Source organism: Xenopus laevis, chromosome 5L (assembly GCF_017654675.1).
Source record: "Xenopus laevis strain J_2021 chromosome 5L, Xenopus_laevis_v10.1, whole genome shotgun sequence".
In the NCBI taxonomy this organism is placed as follows: Eukaryota; Metazoa; Chordata; class Amphibia; order Anura; family Pipidae; genus Xenopus; species Xenopus laevis.
The window spans coordinates 115,933,329-115,948,856 of record NC_054379.1 but is presented as its reverse complement, the minus strand read 5'-3'; the positions used below and the strand labels follow the sequence as shown (position 1 = coordinate 115,948,856).

Genomic DNA, 15,528 nt, shown 5'->3' with positions numbered 1-15,528 from the left:
GTCATATTTTTTCATCAAGATGACATCCTCTGGTTTGCTTTCCGGCCGATGGAAACATAAAAAGGGTGTGTCGTTCTTGCGATCAAAATATTCTTTTATGTTCATGACCCCATCCAGTAAATCATTTTTATCTCTTTGGCACCTTGGAATATAGAAGCACTGTATAAAACAACACAATTGTGCATATTGAAACATCACAATATAATAACCCGCAGTATTATTTAATTATTTAAACATGTAATACCATTATTATGGTATGGTGATAAATAGGCAATATCGGCGAAAATTCGCTAGTGAAGGAGATAGACTCTGGGTACTTTGCTCGCCTGGCGAATTTGCGCTTTGGCGAATGGACATAACTAGGCAAATTGACTAAGATGATCATTTTAATGAACGTTACCTCTTGCACCAGACTTGCCTTCACCACCTCAGACCAGGCAAAGTGCAATAGAGTAGATAGGACTTCCTAAAAAAATAGTTGAACATTTTTCTAAGTCCCAAAAAACACTGGCGTATTTTCCTTTTTCAGGGTGATAGGCTGAAAAATAGCGTAAATTTTTTTTGGGGTAACCGGCTTCCCCCCTACATTTCCTAACATATGGCACATAAACTATACACTGGGCACATGTGTAGGGCAATATAACAACTCTATTTTATTTTATTAAGGTTTCCCGGGCTTGTGTAGTGTAATGTATTTGCTGCAACATATACGTCCATTTAACTTTGACTTCCCGCCGTATGCAAGTTAGGCAACGCTATCGCAACTTCGCCAGCAACTTCGCCAGCGTCCGCCGTCCTGGACATAAATTCGGATTTTAGTGAATTAGTGTTGTCCTGGCGAATCTACACCTGGTGAAGTGTTGCGCTGTGAGTGAAGCCGTCGCTGGCGAATTTTCGGAGGTTAGTGAATTTGCCCCATAGACTCCTCCTTTCTCTGTAATAATAAAACAGTACCTTGTACTTGATCCTAACTGAGATATTAATCCTTATTGGAGGCAAAACAATCCTATTGGGTTTAATTTATGGTTAAATTATTTTTTTAGAAGACTTAAGATATGGAGATCCAAATAATAGAAAATCCAGAAACACAGGCCCCATATCTGTAAATACAATAACTAATGCCCATAAAATGTATGTAATTGTGCTATAACATATGGCAAATATTTTAAAGGAAAGAGCCTAAAGTTATCCTTTTAATTTGAATTTAAATTTAATATGCACAAGTGGGATTATTGTTACTCAACTAATTTGCATTATTCTATGTAAAGTAATCAAAGAAGACACAGCCACCCCCCAGAAGGTCATAGATTTAGCACTAATGTACAATTTTCTTTGCTATAAAATAAATGTTATAATCTCGATTTCCTTCAAAACGGGAAAATCCCACCATTCGTTTAATGACTTACTTTTGGGTTTATTTGTACTGCTTCTTCATTGTAATGCAGGACAGCCGTCTGGCCGGAAAGAGACACATTCACCAATACCTGGAGGCAGGGATACTTTGATTGGCCGTGGCAATCTACACCACATGTAAACGAACAGTCGACCCAGTCTTCCATGATATCAGCCTGGACAATTGTGCAGTTCGATTCTTCATTCCAGACACTTTAAACAATAAAAAAATTTGCGGCTTCACTTGTTTTTTTTTAATTACTCCTTAAACATTGTATGCAAATCAGTTTATTCAAATAATAGTTATTGTATATATTCACATCATTGGACAATACAACCCATTTCGTCCAACTCCCATCCCTTTCGGGTTCTTTTTGTAGTCTATTTCCTCCAGTGATCTTTCAGGCATATCTGTGGTTAATGTAGTGCATATTATCAATTGTCTGCAGTAATCTTAAGGTGCCAACCTGGCTCCATCAGAAGAAGTTGGCTGCTTCTCTGCCTGTGTATGGACCCTTACTATTGACCACCCTACCTAATATCTGGCCAGATACCTATTGGGCAGGTTTGTAAATGACATTGAGCAAAAACCACCTTGCTGCATTGATGTGGTCCTTTCCTGAAAGGTTGATATAGGCCTCTGTCTGGCCAAAGGATTGAATCAGCCCAAGTGGATACATACGTAGCCAATTTGGGCAAAGATGTGCTCATTTGGCGACTTTGCCAAGCAAGCGGATCTTAATGTGTATGTCCAGCTGTACTCACATGTCTGAGGTTATTGTGCTCATTATCCGTTTTCTGCAGTGACCTTATTGGCATATCTAGGGTTAATTTGTGCATTGTGCTCATGATCCATTTTTTGCATTGATCTTGCTGGCATGTCTGGGATTATTGAGGTACGCATTGTGCTTGCCTGGAGTTAATGGAGAGCTTATTGACCATTTCTGCAATGATCCTCCTGGCATATCTGGGCTCATAAGTGAGTGGTTCTGCCTGGTTCTACTACTCTTTTGGGTCTCATCCAAAGTAAATATAAGGAAGGCACAACATACTGGAGATACAGGAACTAACAAGTTCTTATGAAATTTCACAGGAAGTCACTCAAACTATGCAGCAAGTTAGAGTTATGGTCTGTCACTCAGATTAGTCCCTTTCAATCAATAATCACACGTTTTATGTCCTGAAATCTGACTTCTAAAATAACCATTTGCTATTAGATTTAGATTGCTCTGTTTATTCTGCTTATGAGAATCCCAATCAAAATGCTTCTCCTCTATGTTAAATTAGAGGGTTAAAATATATCTTGTTACACCTAAGGATTAAATTGTTCCTCCTAACCTTTCAGGGTTAAACTGTCTCGTGTTACACGAGCAGATCAAATTGCCTCTCGTACTGATATCTTCAACTCCAGGGTTAAAATGTCTCTTGTTGCCCTCAAAGATTAAAATCTTTAACAGACAACTTATTAGCAGAAGAGAGACCGTACAATCTGATAGGTGCTGATCTCAAACATGAATCTTAACATGTTGAGAAGATATTTGATATTTTCCGGTTCATTCCTGGTTGCTAAGATGTGTGCAAAAATAACTTTTCAACACGTGCATCCAAATAATGAGCTGGTCTGTATTCTCCTATCTTCATTTCAGCAGCTTGCTGTTCCTCTAGCTTTGTGCTTTTACAAACATTTCAGAGCTTTTATCACTTGAATCAAATATAAAACTGCCCTTTCATGGCTGATGTTTAGTATGGAGAGGGAACCAAAAACCCTTAGCTGTTTCTGTCAGTCCAACTGCAAGATTCAATCTAGTCCAATTATTTTGCTATTTTTACCAAATAATACTCTGTTTCTTGAGGAATAAGAACACATCTGCACCATTTACAGGGAGTTCAGTTGTATACAATTGTCTTTAGGAGGATTTTACAGTACTCTATAAACAGACATCTATGGCTACTAATTACACACTCCTCTCTGGAGTTGTGACTCTTTTTGAAGACAAAGGTGCATATTTATCACAGAATTGAACCACTCTGTAAAAAAAACTGGGATTTTTAAAAACATATTTGTCAGAGGGTGAGAGTTAATTCTTTGATAAATGCACCATTACAAAACCTATAGAAATCAATAAAGCAGTGGTTCCCAGTCAGTGGCTTGCGAGCAACATGTTGCTCTCCAACCCCTTGGATGTTGCTCACAGTGGCCTCAAAGCAGGGGCTTATTTTTGAATTCCTGGCTTGGAGGCAAGTTTTGGCTGCATAAAAAACAGGTGCACTGCCAAACAGAGCCTCCAGTAGGCTGTCAATCCACACAGGAACTACCCAATAGCCAATCACTGCACTTATATGGCACCTCCAAGAACTTTTTAATGCTTGTGTTGCTCCCCAACTCTTTATATTTGAGCGTGGCTCGTGGGTAAAATAGGTTGGGGACCCCTGCAATAAAGTGTGGGTGAATTTCACTATGGCAGAGTGTGCCAAGCTCCTTTAGATCTAAAAGAAATATCCCAAAAAGAAAAATCATAATTTAGAATATTAGCACACATAAGGCATCTTCATTTCAGTATTTGGAAGGCTGACTAATAGGTTTTTGTGGTTTCTAACTACCCACTTACAGTAGTTAATTAGAGTAAAGACTCTTAGGGGCAAATTCACTAAGTGGTGAAAATACACTAGCGACGCCTTTGCCAGACGAAGTTTCGCCAGGACGCCGCTAATTCACTAAAATCTGAAGTTACACTCAGGGAGGCGAAAGGTAGCGAAGTTGTGCTAGTGTTAATTCGTCAAGCAAAGCGAAGTTACCCTAGCGATGACTAATTTGCATACGGCGCCAAGTTAAAGTACAATGGACGTATATGTAGCAGCAAATACATTACACTACACAAGCCTGGGAAAGCTTCATAAAATAAAATAGAGTTGTTATTTTGCCCTACACATGTGCCCACTGTATAGTTTAGGTGCCATATGTTAGGAAATGTAGGGGGGAAGGAGGGTTCCCCAGAAAAAAATTTCAGCCTATCAACCTTAAAAAAGTAAAAGACACCAGCATTTTTTGGGACTTTCAACTATTTTTGAAGCAAGCCCAATCTACTCTATTGCACTTCATCTGGTCTGAGGTGGGGATGGCAAGTCTTGCGCAAGAGGTAACGTTTAGTAAAATGCACAAGTTAGTGAATTAGCGTAGTTACGCACCGTCGCCATAGGGCATCTTCGTCTGGCGTCAGGGTGCGAAGTAACGCTAGAGTAGATCCACTTCGCTAGAGAATTTACGCCAGCACCTGTTAGTAAATCGGCGAATCAACGAAATGACGTGACGCTGGCAAATTTGTGCTAAGGTTAGCCGCTGAATTTGCCCCTTAAGTCATTTGCCCCTAAGTCAGTTTGATGTGCTTTGAGAATCAGGCTTCAGTGATACATGAATTTATTGATTTCATTTTATCCTCCCTGTTGTTGTACCCATGAGCATTCAGATCTGCATCTCGGCACACCTGCATCAACATGCTGCATTTCTATGCAATTGACTCATGTTCAGAATAAATAGATATATAAAATAATATATGGGATGCACCGAATCCACTATTTATTACATACACACAGTGGCGGAACTACCGGGGGAACAGGGGGTGCGAGGTGGCCAGGGCCCACACCCCCTCAGGGCCCCCCGTCAGCTCACTCCCCACTGGAATCCGGGTGGAAAATTGCGTAGGGAGGGGGCTGGGGGCCCGGCTGCGCGTCACGCACCAGGGCCCGTCCCCCTCTAGTTACGTTACTGCTTCTAAATGCGGTATATGAAATTTGATGGCTTGCATTTCAGTAGATGCACATACAAACACATATAAGAGCCATTAATCTGTCTCTATTTTACACAAAAAGCTAATTTTAGCATACAGACAGAAGCAGTCTACTAGCTCAGTACTGTTGGTACAGAGGGAGACAAATAACTTTTGAATAAAGGTTGAAAAGTAGAAGAGAAACAGCAAAGCCACAAAGGAAGGCAGAGAGCAAAGGGAGAAAGAAATAAAGGTAAGGGATAGTGACAATGAAAAAGGAGGTAAAAGAATAATTTTAAATGTAGAAACAGCTCTAGAGAGACACTGGCAACATACAATATCTCAAATTCAGTGAGGGGGCCACAAAGAAATGAATTCTAGAAGATCTTTATTGTTATAAGGCTGTAATAGGCCCTAGGCATAAGGTACTTCATTTTCAGGCACTTGTTCTCCTTTAACATCCTGACTGAGCTGAAAGAGTTATTAATGGTCTTAGAATTATTTATACCCATCTCCAATGTGCCTTTGGATTACTTTGTCCTACAGTTCTTTGAATATTCTTTTATCCTCATGATTGACTCTTTGTTTTGAAACTCAGCAGAGGAACCCTAGGAGAACTGTGTAATTTATCCTGAAATCACATGCATCCTTAAAGTTTAATGGAGATGATGGCAGTTATCTATTAGTGATTTAGAAGGGAGAGGCATTACATGTAAGGGTTTTGAAGACTACTACAAGGGGGGTTGGATGGACCTTGTAAAATAAATGCAGTTGGGATCCGTTATCCTGAAACCCATAATCTAGAAAACTCTAAATTACAGGAAGGCCATCTCCTATAGACTTCATATGTAATTATATATATTTTAAATGATTTCCTTTTTCTATGTAATAATAAAACAGTACCTTGTTTTTCACCCCAGCTACGATATGATTAATCCTTATTGGAGGCAAAACTATTCTATTGAGTTTAATTCTACTAAAAAGTCATTAAATCGTTAATTGAAGTATGAAGAAAGCCCCAGATCCCAGGCTTTCTGGATAACAGGACCCATACCTGTACCAAAAACACACCGTGGTTTGTGTATCAATATAATGGCATTTTAGTACAGTACAATGGTTTGTGCTCATTGTAATACTAGAGCAACTTTAATGCTGTTAGATTGTTCTATTTCTGTAGTTACCATAAATTGTAAAAGTGTACTATAAATTGTAATAAATATATTTTCAGCTAATATAATCATATTACAAATGACATTGTAATACATTGCACCCCCCCTTCCCCAATCACTAACTGACCCGGAGTCCTGAGGCATCACCTCCCTTGGCAACTTCAATTATCCATTAGCTGGAGACAAACAATAGGGTCACTGACCCAGCATATAACATCACAGTGCTAAATATCAAGATATGTTGTAGAGGCTATTTTGGCCCTGTTTTGTATTTTATATAAAGAATTGTAAGTAGTAGTGATGTTCGGGCCGGCCCGATACTCGCGTGTTTACCCATCGGTTGGGCAGGTTCGAGCTGACCTCGCACTCCTCTGCTCTCGCTGCCCACCACGTTGCAGTGCCGGCTTCTGACTACCGGGTTCTTCTTTTATAGACTCTGCGCTTGCTTGCCCCGCCCCTTTTGTGATGTCATCATCGGGTCTATAAAAGGAAGCTGGCAGGCAGGTGCGGGTGGGCGCGGGAAAATACAATTCAGCCAGCACTCACAGGAACTCAAATCTCCCATTTAGTAGTTAGGTGCACGTCATTCGGTGTCCACTCCAACCGACTCTGAAAATCCACAAACACTGTAGCAGAAAGCACCAACAGGAATATCTGTTTAAAAAGCCTTTATTTTGCTTTTCTTAGGCTTAATGATCAACGTTTCAATCCAAACAATGGCCCTTTATCAAGCTTGATAAAGGGCCATTCTTTGGCTTGAAACGTTGTAACTGTCCTGATCATTAAGCCTAAGAAAAGCAAAATAAAGGCTTTTTAAACAGATATTCCTGTTGGTGCTGTCTGCTACAGTGTTTGTGGGTGGGCGCGGGTGCAGGGAGGGCGGTTTCGGGCGGGTGCAGGTCGAGAAAAACCCGACCCACACATCACTAGTGAGTAGGGTTGCCACCGGTATTTCAACCCGGCGACTACACGTCCCTACTTGTGCATGTGCGTGTTAAAGCACAAGCACACATGCGTGGAAGAGCACACGCTGATTTAGGGAAATGGTACCACAGCTGGGGAACACAGGGGTCCAAACTAATGGAATGCACATGCCTCTTCTGCCTACCCCTTGTTCCAGCCCTCCCGGTGAAAATGAAGCTTGATGCCAATGTTATCCATGGGAAAAAAAGAGAAAACATAGGAAGACAAGTATTTTTTTCCAGAAAAGTTGGCAATCCTACTTGGGAGTGCTGGATACATACAAAATCTACAATAGCACTACTTCCTATGCAGTTAGTTTGTTATGGATTTGTACAGGTATGGGACCTGTTATCCAGAATGTTCAGGACTTGGGTTTTCCAGATAAGGAATCTTTCTTTAATTTGGATCTCCATCTCTTAAGTCTACTAAAAAGTAATTTAAACAATAATTAAAACCAATAGAATTGTTTTGTCTCCAATTAGGATTCAATATAGCTTAGATGGAATCAAGTACAAAGAACTATTTTATTATTGCACAGAAAAAGGAAATCATTTTTATACTTTTAACTTAATGCATTAAAATGGAGTCTATGGGGCAAAATCAGAAGTTGCGCCAGCGCCAGCTTCGCCGCACTTCCCCAGGCGTAGTTTCGCCAGCACTATGCAAATTCACTAAAATCCGAAGTTGCGCACAGGGAGGCGAACGGTAGCGAAGTTGCACTAGCGTTAATTCGCCAAGCAAAGCAAAGTTATGCTAGCGATGCCTAATTTGCATACGGCGCCAAGTTAAAGTTGAATGTAGCAGCAAATACATTACACTACACAAGGCTGGGAAAGCTTCATAAAATAAAATAGAGTTGTTATTTTGCCCTATACATGTGCCCACTGTATAGTTTAGGTTCCATATTTTAGGAAATGTAGGGGGAAGGAGGGTGCCCCCAAAAAAATGTACTATCTTTTTCAGCCTATCACCCTTAAAAAAGGGTGTGTTTTTTGGGACTTAGACTGTTTTTTGAAGCAATCCCTATCTACTCTGCTGCACATCGTCTGGTCTGAGGTGGCGAAGGCAAGTCTGGCGCAAGAGGTAACGTTCAGTAAAATGCGCAAGTTAGTGGATTAGCGTAGTTACGTCCCTTCGCCATATCGCAACTTCGCCTGTCGTAAGGGTATGAAGTAGCACTAGAGTAGGTCCACTTCACTAGTAAATTTCGCCAGCGCCCATTAGTAAATCAGCGAAGTAACAAAATGAATTCACGCTGGCGAATTTGCGCTAGCGTTAGCCGATTCGCGCTTTAGTAAATTTGCCCCTATGGGAGATGGCATTGCTGTAATATGGAGCTTTCTGGATAAAGGGTTTCTGGATAACAGATCCCACACCTGTAATTGCAAATGACGTTGTCTATGTGATAGGGAACAGTAGTAAGGTTAGTAAACTGATCACACTCAGATTTGTCTAAACAAAATCTGGGGCCAATCAATAGGTTGCTAATTTGGTCATAGGTGCCTGAGTGGTCCCAGCTTTTTGGTCCATAGTAGTGGACTTCCCAACTGATATCTAATTGGGGCTTTGATGAGGTATCAATAGGACAGGCATTTATAAAGCCCTTGAGGTGGCCATAGATGCACCAATAATATTGTACTAAACAAATTTTCGTAAGATATTCGCTGCGTGTATGGTGGGAGACAATCGAAATATCTGTCAGCTCGTCGATCGGCAGGGTCGGAACTAGGGGTAGGCAGAAGAGGCAGCTGCCTAGGGCGCAACAATTGAGGGGCGCTGCGCAACTACCTCTTCTGCCTACCCCTAGACCAGACTACTACTCGCCAGACTTAACTCAGACTAACTCGAGCGTCGGCGGCATGCAGAGCATACGCTTGTGTAGTCTGTGCACATGCGCGGCACCTCATCAACGCGCTTGCGCGTGACGTCACTGCGCAAGCGACGGGGGAAGTGAGGGCGAGCTGGCCGACTGGGTTGCCTAGGGCGCCCGGCTAACCTGGCCCGCCTCTGTCAATCGGGCTGGCCAGAAAATTTTGATCATCGTCCATTGTGCTGAATCGTCATAAACATGTAGACAGTTCATCTTTACACATGTGTATTAAAATGAACAGAATGTACAATTTTCCTGGAAAGATTCCCTCTTTAGAAGAAAGATCGTAATTGCAGCGTGTATGGGCACCTTTAGTCAATAGGTCTACATGGGCCTCCTATACAAACCAATTAATGGCTTGGGGGCTGCCCAATTTGATCAGATCAGCTTGGCCCACCCACCCGCTTATTTGATGGTCACCTCCACGATTGCTCTCATGGAAGCAGTAAGGTCAGCACCACAGGAAAAAGCCATTTATTTTTCACAGTAGATGTCCCAGTCAAGTATAAAGATAAAAAATGAAGCTTACTATCCTTAATACCTTATCACACAAATAGATTGTGAAGCAATATGTGCTCTCTGTTCTTTAGTGTGTCAAGGAGTGACTTCCTTTGCTGCTCAAAATCTGAACTTGGATAGGAGGATAATCCTGTCAGTCAGAGTTAAACACAGATCCTAGCCTGTCCAAAGAGGACTGCCACCATATCTTTCATATATATATATATATATATATTAATATATATATATATATATATATATATATATATATATATATATATATATATATATATATATATATATATACTTGGTCATACATTCTCTAACTAATTAATACCTTGCCAATTAATACCTTATCACACAAATAGATTGTGAAGCAATATGTGCTCTCTGTTCTTTAGTGTGTCAAGGAGTGACTTCCTTTGCTGCTTAAAATCTGAACTTGGATAGGAGGATGTTCCTGTCAGTCAGAGTTAAACACAGATCCTAGCCTGTCCAAAGAGGACTGCCACCATATCTTTCATATATATACATATATATATATATATATATATATATATATATATATATATATATATATATATATATATATATATATATATATATATATATATATATATATATATATATATATATATATATATATATACAGTGGTGTAACTAGATATTACTGGGCCCCACAGCAAATTATTTTTCAGGTCCCCAAAATGTTTAGAGGTTGACTTGTTTCTCCAATATTTATTGAAATTGTATATGAATTAGGGCCTCATGGGGCCCCGATACCTCCTGGGCCCCCCCAGGGTCTGCTTCCTCTATAGTTACGCCCCTGTATATATATATATATATATATATATATATATATATATATATATATATATATATATATACTTGGTCATACATTCTCTAACTTACCAATACTAGTGGCATAGGGGATGACAAAGGCTTCTGTGTATAGAGACGCTATGTGACTGAGACGCTTTTAATGATAACACAGGATGTCCTTTCACTGTATAGAATGACATTCGCATCTATATTTAATGACACCGGGTGATTGTACACTGAGCAGAACAACTATGAGTCTGTTACAGGTGGGGAGACCAATACACATTCTGATATGTGTGGATATACAGAAAGTTCTGTGTGGTCCACAATTAATTGTGAGCACTGGTGCCATAGCTTGCATATGCATAATCATGAGTGTATGGCTTAGAGGGAACACTGGTACATACCCTGAAATAGTTGCTGCTACAAGGGCAGGATTTAGAGTAGGAGGGACCTGTGACAATGCTGGAAGTCTGCAACCCCAGTCTGAGAAGATAAAAATGCAAATCATCGGTATCCAACCTGCCATATTCCAGTCACTAAATTACAATGCCAACCACCTGCTGACAAATGTTCGCTGTCAGTAAGCGTTGGAGAGTTGTAGTTCAACACCTTTTAGGTTTATAGTATAAATATGTAAGAATTGTAACTTGCACTTTTCCCCAATGGACGGCCCCCTCTTAAACCCTAAACTCCTGGGTACATGGCCCTTCTGCGTTATTTTATATTATGGTAATAGAAAATGCTGCTGTTTATAGAGATACTGAAAGTCAGTGTTCTAAGCAAAGCATTTTCAAATAAGGAAGCTGGGTACTTGGTACACTCAGATGTTGTACAGACTTTGGCACTATGGGAAAATGCACGAGGCACCTACAGATTTAGAAATGCTTTTCAGTATAAGATTCTGCTGTCTTTTTAACGACAGTAAAGGTTCATTAACAAACACAGGTGCTAAACTGTACCAGTGCAGTTGCCAGTAGTAACCAATTAGGCCTTGTGGTAAACTGCTTAAAGCTAATTTCTGATTGGTTCCTACATTGGTGCAATTTAGCACCTATGTTCATAATTCAGCCCCAATTAAAGCATTCTAATTGCAACCAAGCAGCAAGTATCATTTACTAGTCGCCTGCTTAAGGGCTCTTACAGACGAGCGTTTGAAGCTGCGCTCCCCTGCGTTCTGTTTTTATGCGTTCAGCCGCAGGGGAGCGCAGGAGTAGACGCATTCAGTTTTTTTCAATGGGGCTGTACTCACACAGGCGCATGTAGGCGCCGAATGCAGGATGAGACACAACATGCTGCATTTTTCCTGCATTCGGCACCTACATGCGCCTGTGTAAGTACAACCCCATTGAAAAAACTAAATGCGTCTACTCCTGCGCTCCCCTGCGGCTGAACACATAAAAACGGAACGCAGGGGAGCTTAGCTTCAAACGCTTGTCTGTAAGAGCCCTAAAAGCAGACATCTATAGGTTGCTATAGGTTAAAAGGCCTAGTGCAAACGCTGTGACTTTTATTACATTTTCTCCTACAGATTGGTGCAATCATTTAGGGTAGGACTACACAGACGTTTTCGGCGCGATTCGATGCACTCTGCATGCTGTGTCTGCAATCCGAAAGTCGTGTCGCATCAGATCAGCGACGCAACTTCAACCGACATTTCTATCTCTTACCTTGTTTCCATCGGATTGAGTCGAAAACGTCCGTGTAGGCCTACCCTTAGGCTACAAGGACAAGAGAAAAAAAAATAATGTGATGGACAGAGGAATGCCTGAAAAATATGAATATGGAGAGAATCAGTTTTTTGTAGGGATGCACTGAATCCATCATTCTTGGAATATTTAGATATGCAAATCAGTATGTAGCAGAATATGGAACTGAATCTGAATACTAATTTGCATATTCCAGTTTGAGAAAAATATTGTATTGTGACTGTAGAGCATGACGTTAAGGATCTGGTTCAGCCGAAAACTTAGGATACAACTGAATCTGAATCCTGCAAAATCTGATGGGAAATTACCAAATCCAGGATTTCGTTCCTACATCGTTTTTTTTTTTTTTTTTAATTACCCTAACTAATTACCCTAACTGCACCCCCCCCATCAGCCTTTCAAATTTAAACAATGTTTAGTATTGAGCATAAATTTCTTGTATGCTATTTCTTTATAAATCAGTGCCCCCTAAGGGCTGAGATTAACGTGGAGATTGCCTCTTCTTCGGGCGACTAATCTCCCCAAACTGCCTCTCACAAGCTAGAATCAAAATCACCGGAGGGATGGCACTCGGAGCTATTCGTTTTCCAAAGTCGCCCGAAGTTTCCTCGTGAGGCAATTTCGGGCGACTTTGGAAAACAAAGTGCTCCTAGTGCCATCCTGTTGGCGATTTCGATTGTAGCTGGCGAGATGGCAGTTCGTGGAGATTAGAGACCAGAAGAAGAGGCGATTTGTCGCCAGGCGACTAAATCTTCCCGAATCTACACGTTTGTCTCTGCCTTAACTGGCTAGTCTGAATGACACACAATTTAAGGGACTGGCAGGGGGTGAGGGAGGGGTGATCCACACACCAGTGAGAGAGATTCTTAGATGTGTGGTTTAAAGAGCAAGTCAATCCCAATATAAAAATCTGCCTAATAAAAAACCACAGTTCTAAGCAACTTTTCAATATGCAAAATTTTCAGTGCTTTTAAAGTTATTTGTAAAAACAATTGTTATTGAAAGCAGAATTTGCTTAAATAAGTTGTTCACCTTTAAATTAACTTTAAGTATGGTGTAAAGTGTGATATTCTGAGAAAATTTGCAATTGCTTTTCATTCTTTATTTGTGGTGTTTGAGTTTATTGGCTTTTTATTCAGCAGCTCACCAGTTTGCAGTTTCACCAGTCTGGTTGCTAGGGTCCAAAGTACCATAGCAACCATGCACTGATTTGAATAAGAGACTGGAATATGAATAGGAGAGGCCTGAATAGAAAGATGAGTAATAAAAAGTATAAATAACAATAAATGTGTAGCCTTACAGAGCATTTATTTTTAGATGGGGTCAGTGACCCCAAGTTGAAAGATGGAGATAGTCAGAAGAAGAAGGCAAATAATACAAAATATAAAAGAAATCATGAAGATCAATGGAAAAGTTGCTTAGAAATGGCCATTCATACTAAAAGTTAACTGAAAGGTGAAGCACCCCTTTTAACACCCTGTTGTTACTTTTTAAACAATGTTGCAAAAGTCTTAGTTCCCCAGCAAAGAAACGTCTGTTAATCAGCTGCCTTGTCTTACATTGTATCAACAGTCTGAGCCATCAGGGCAGAGAATAGACAGGGACAGACAAAACGCTGCATTCAATAGCAAAATATATATACAAATAACTTAAAAACAAGAAAATTGTTAAATAATGTATATTGCAATATTGCTTAGACTTATGTTTTCTTTTGTTGGGCTAAACATATTTTTTGGGTTGACGTCCCCTTTAAAAAGTCAATGTCACTAATTGGAGGGTAATAAACGCAATATAGTGTATGTACATACTTTTTTTGTTTCCTTCAAAGTGGAGTTGTTTTCTGTCTTAGGTTGATTTACTAACACCGGGTCTAATGTGCACTAGCACAAGTTCCCATAGCAACCAATTAGATGGTTAACAAATTGCAGATTGTTACTATGGGTGACTGCATTCGTGCACCTATCTGATTACATCAGCCCCCATTTTTGTCCTTCGATATACATTGATTTGGGTGAGCATATAAATGATGGGTCATAGCTTCTTGGCAGCCTCTTCTACTATAGTGTTGAGCACAATTTTCCATTTTGCTTTTCATTTGTAGAGAACAATTATAATACAACTACTTCTGGATGTCAAATTGTGGAATTATGTTGACATTGAATATGTAGCCTGTGTGCCATACAGAATAAATATCCTCTGTGCCATAGGCTGCAGCTATTGTATTGGCACCTCAATATTTGTGGACTGTTGCCAACTCACCTGAGCATGAATGGCTTTAGAATTGTGATGCCCAGTAAGAAGAACATGAGCACTGAAAGTCCCATCATAGTGAAGCCCAGCAGCATTGCTCTATCTTCTCCTGCATTGGAGGCTTGTTTTTTCATTTTTTCCGGTGACTTCACCCCATCGCTGCTGCTCTCTTTCCGTTTCGCCTTCGCAGGTACTGCAGCGAAGGCTTCCCTTAAAGAAAAGAGACACCACTGTTAGCCAGGCCCGGATTTGTGGAAAGGCCACCTAGGCCCGGGCCTAGGGCGGCAGGATTTTAGGGCGGCGGCATGCTGCCAACCACACCCTCATTGCTTCAAGAACACTAGGGATGTGCTGGAGATACAATCACTTCTTAAATTCCCAGTACTCCAATCCCCATTACTCTGGTCCCGATGATGAAAATTTGCACGAATAAAGGGGAGGGGACAGGGGAGACGGACAACAGTGGGCCTAGGGGCGCCCACTATATAAATCCGGCCCTGCTGTTAGCTGACCGTTTTTGAAGTTTATTAACAAATATGTTGATTTAAGTGCATGAGTTTGAGTCAAATTAGAAGCATCGCTATTTCATGTTGCAGACAAAAATGCTACAAACTCTCATATATCCCGGCTGAGTATTATTTACCCAATTTGCTGGAAGTCATAAAATAATCCAGTCCTATAATGAAAAAATAGAAGATGCCTCAATTGTACATATGACTTTTCTATGAGTTAAAGGAAAATTTCATCCAAAAACTGTGTTTTGCCAAACGAAGAAAATGCCATTATAAGCAACTTTCCAATATACATCTATTGTGGAACTGCAGCAACTGGAGACCACTTGAGGTGAAAATATAAAGGTTATTTGGCACGAACTCCGTGAATTCTGAACTAACAAAAAGTCAGGACCCCTAACAAAGAAATCACAGAGTTTTTATAAACTTGGGAACATATGACAGAAGAGCTTACAGCATAAAGGAGTGTTACCTTTGCAAGAGCTTAGAGATAGCTTTTCACAGTACAGAAAAAATAACCAAATGAAACAAATTTACTCAAATAACCAATGAAATGGTTCTTCCCCAAGGTCATGGTAG

At 40.3% G+C, this 15,528-nt stretch overlaps 1 protein-coding gene across 1 annotated transcript; it reads right to left on the bottom strand.

The window, feature by feature from the left end:
- Positions 1–1,017: 1,017 nt before the first annotated feature.
- On the bottom strand, positions 1,018–15,528 carry LOC108716204 (calcium-activated potassium channel subunit beta-3). The gene is made up of 2 exons (XM_018262328.2): positions 14,447–15,528; positions 1,018–1,605 (listed from the first exon to the last, which is right to left on the bottom strand). The coding sequence occupies exons 1-2, from the start codon at positions 14,569–14,571 to the stop codon at positions 1,395–1,397; spliced, it is 336 nt and encodes a 111-aa protein (XP_018117817.2). The 5' UTR covers positions 14,572–15,528; the 3' UTR covers positions 1,018–1,394.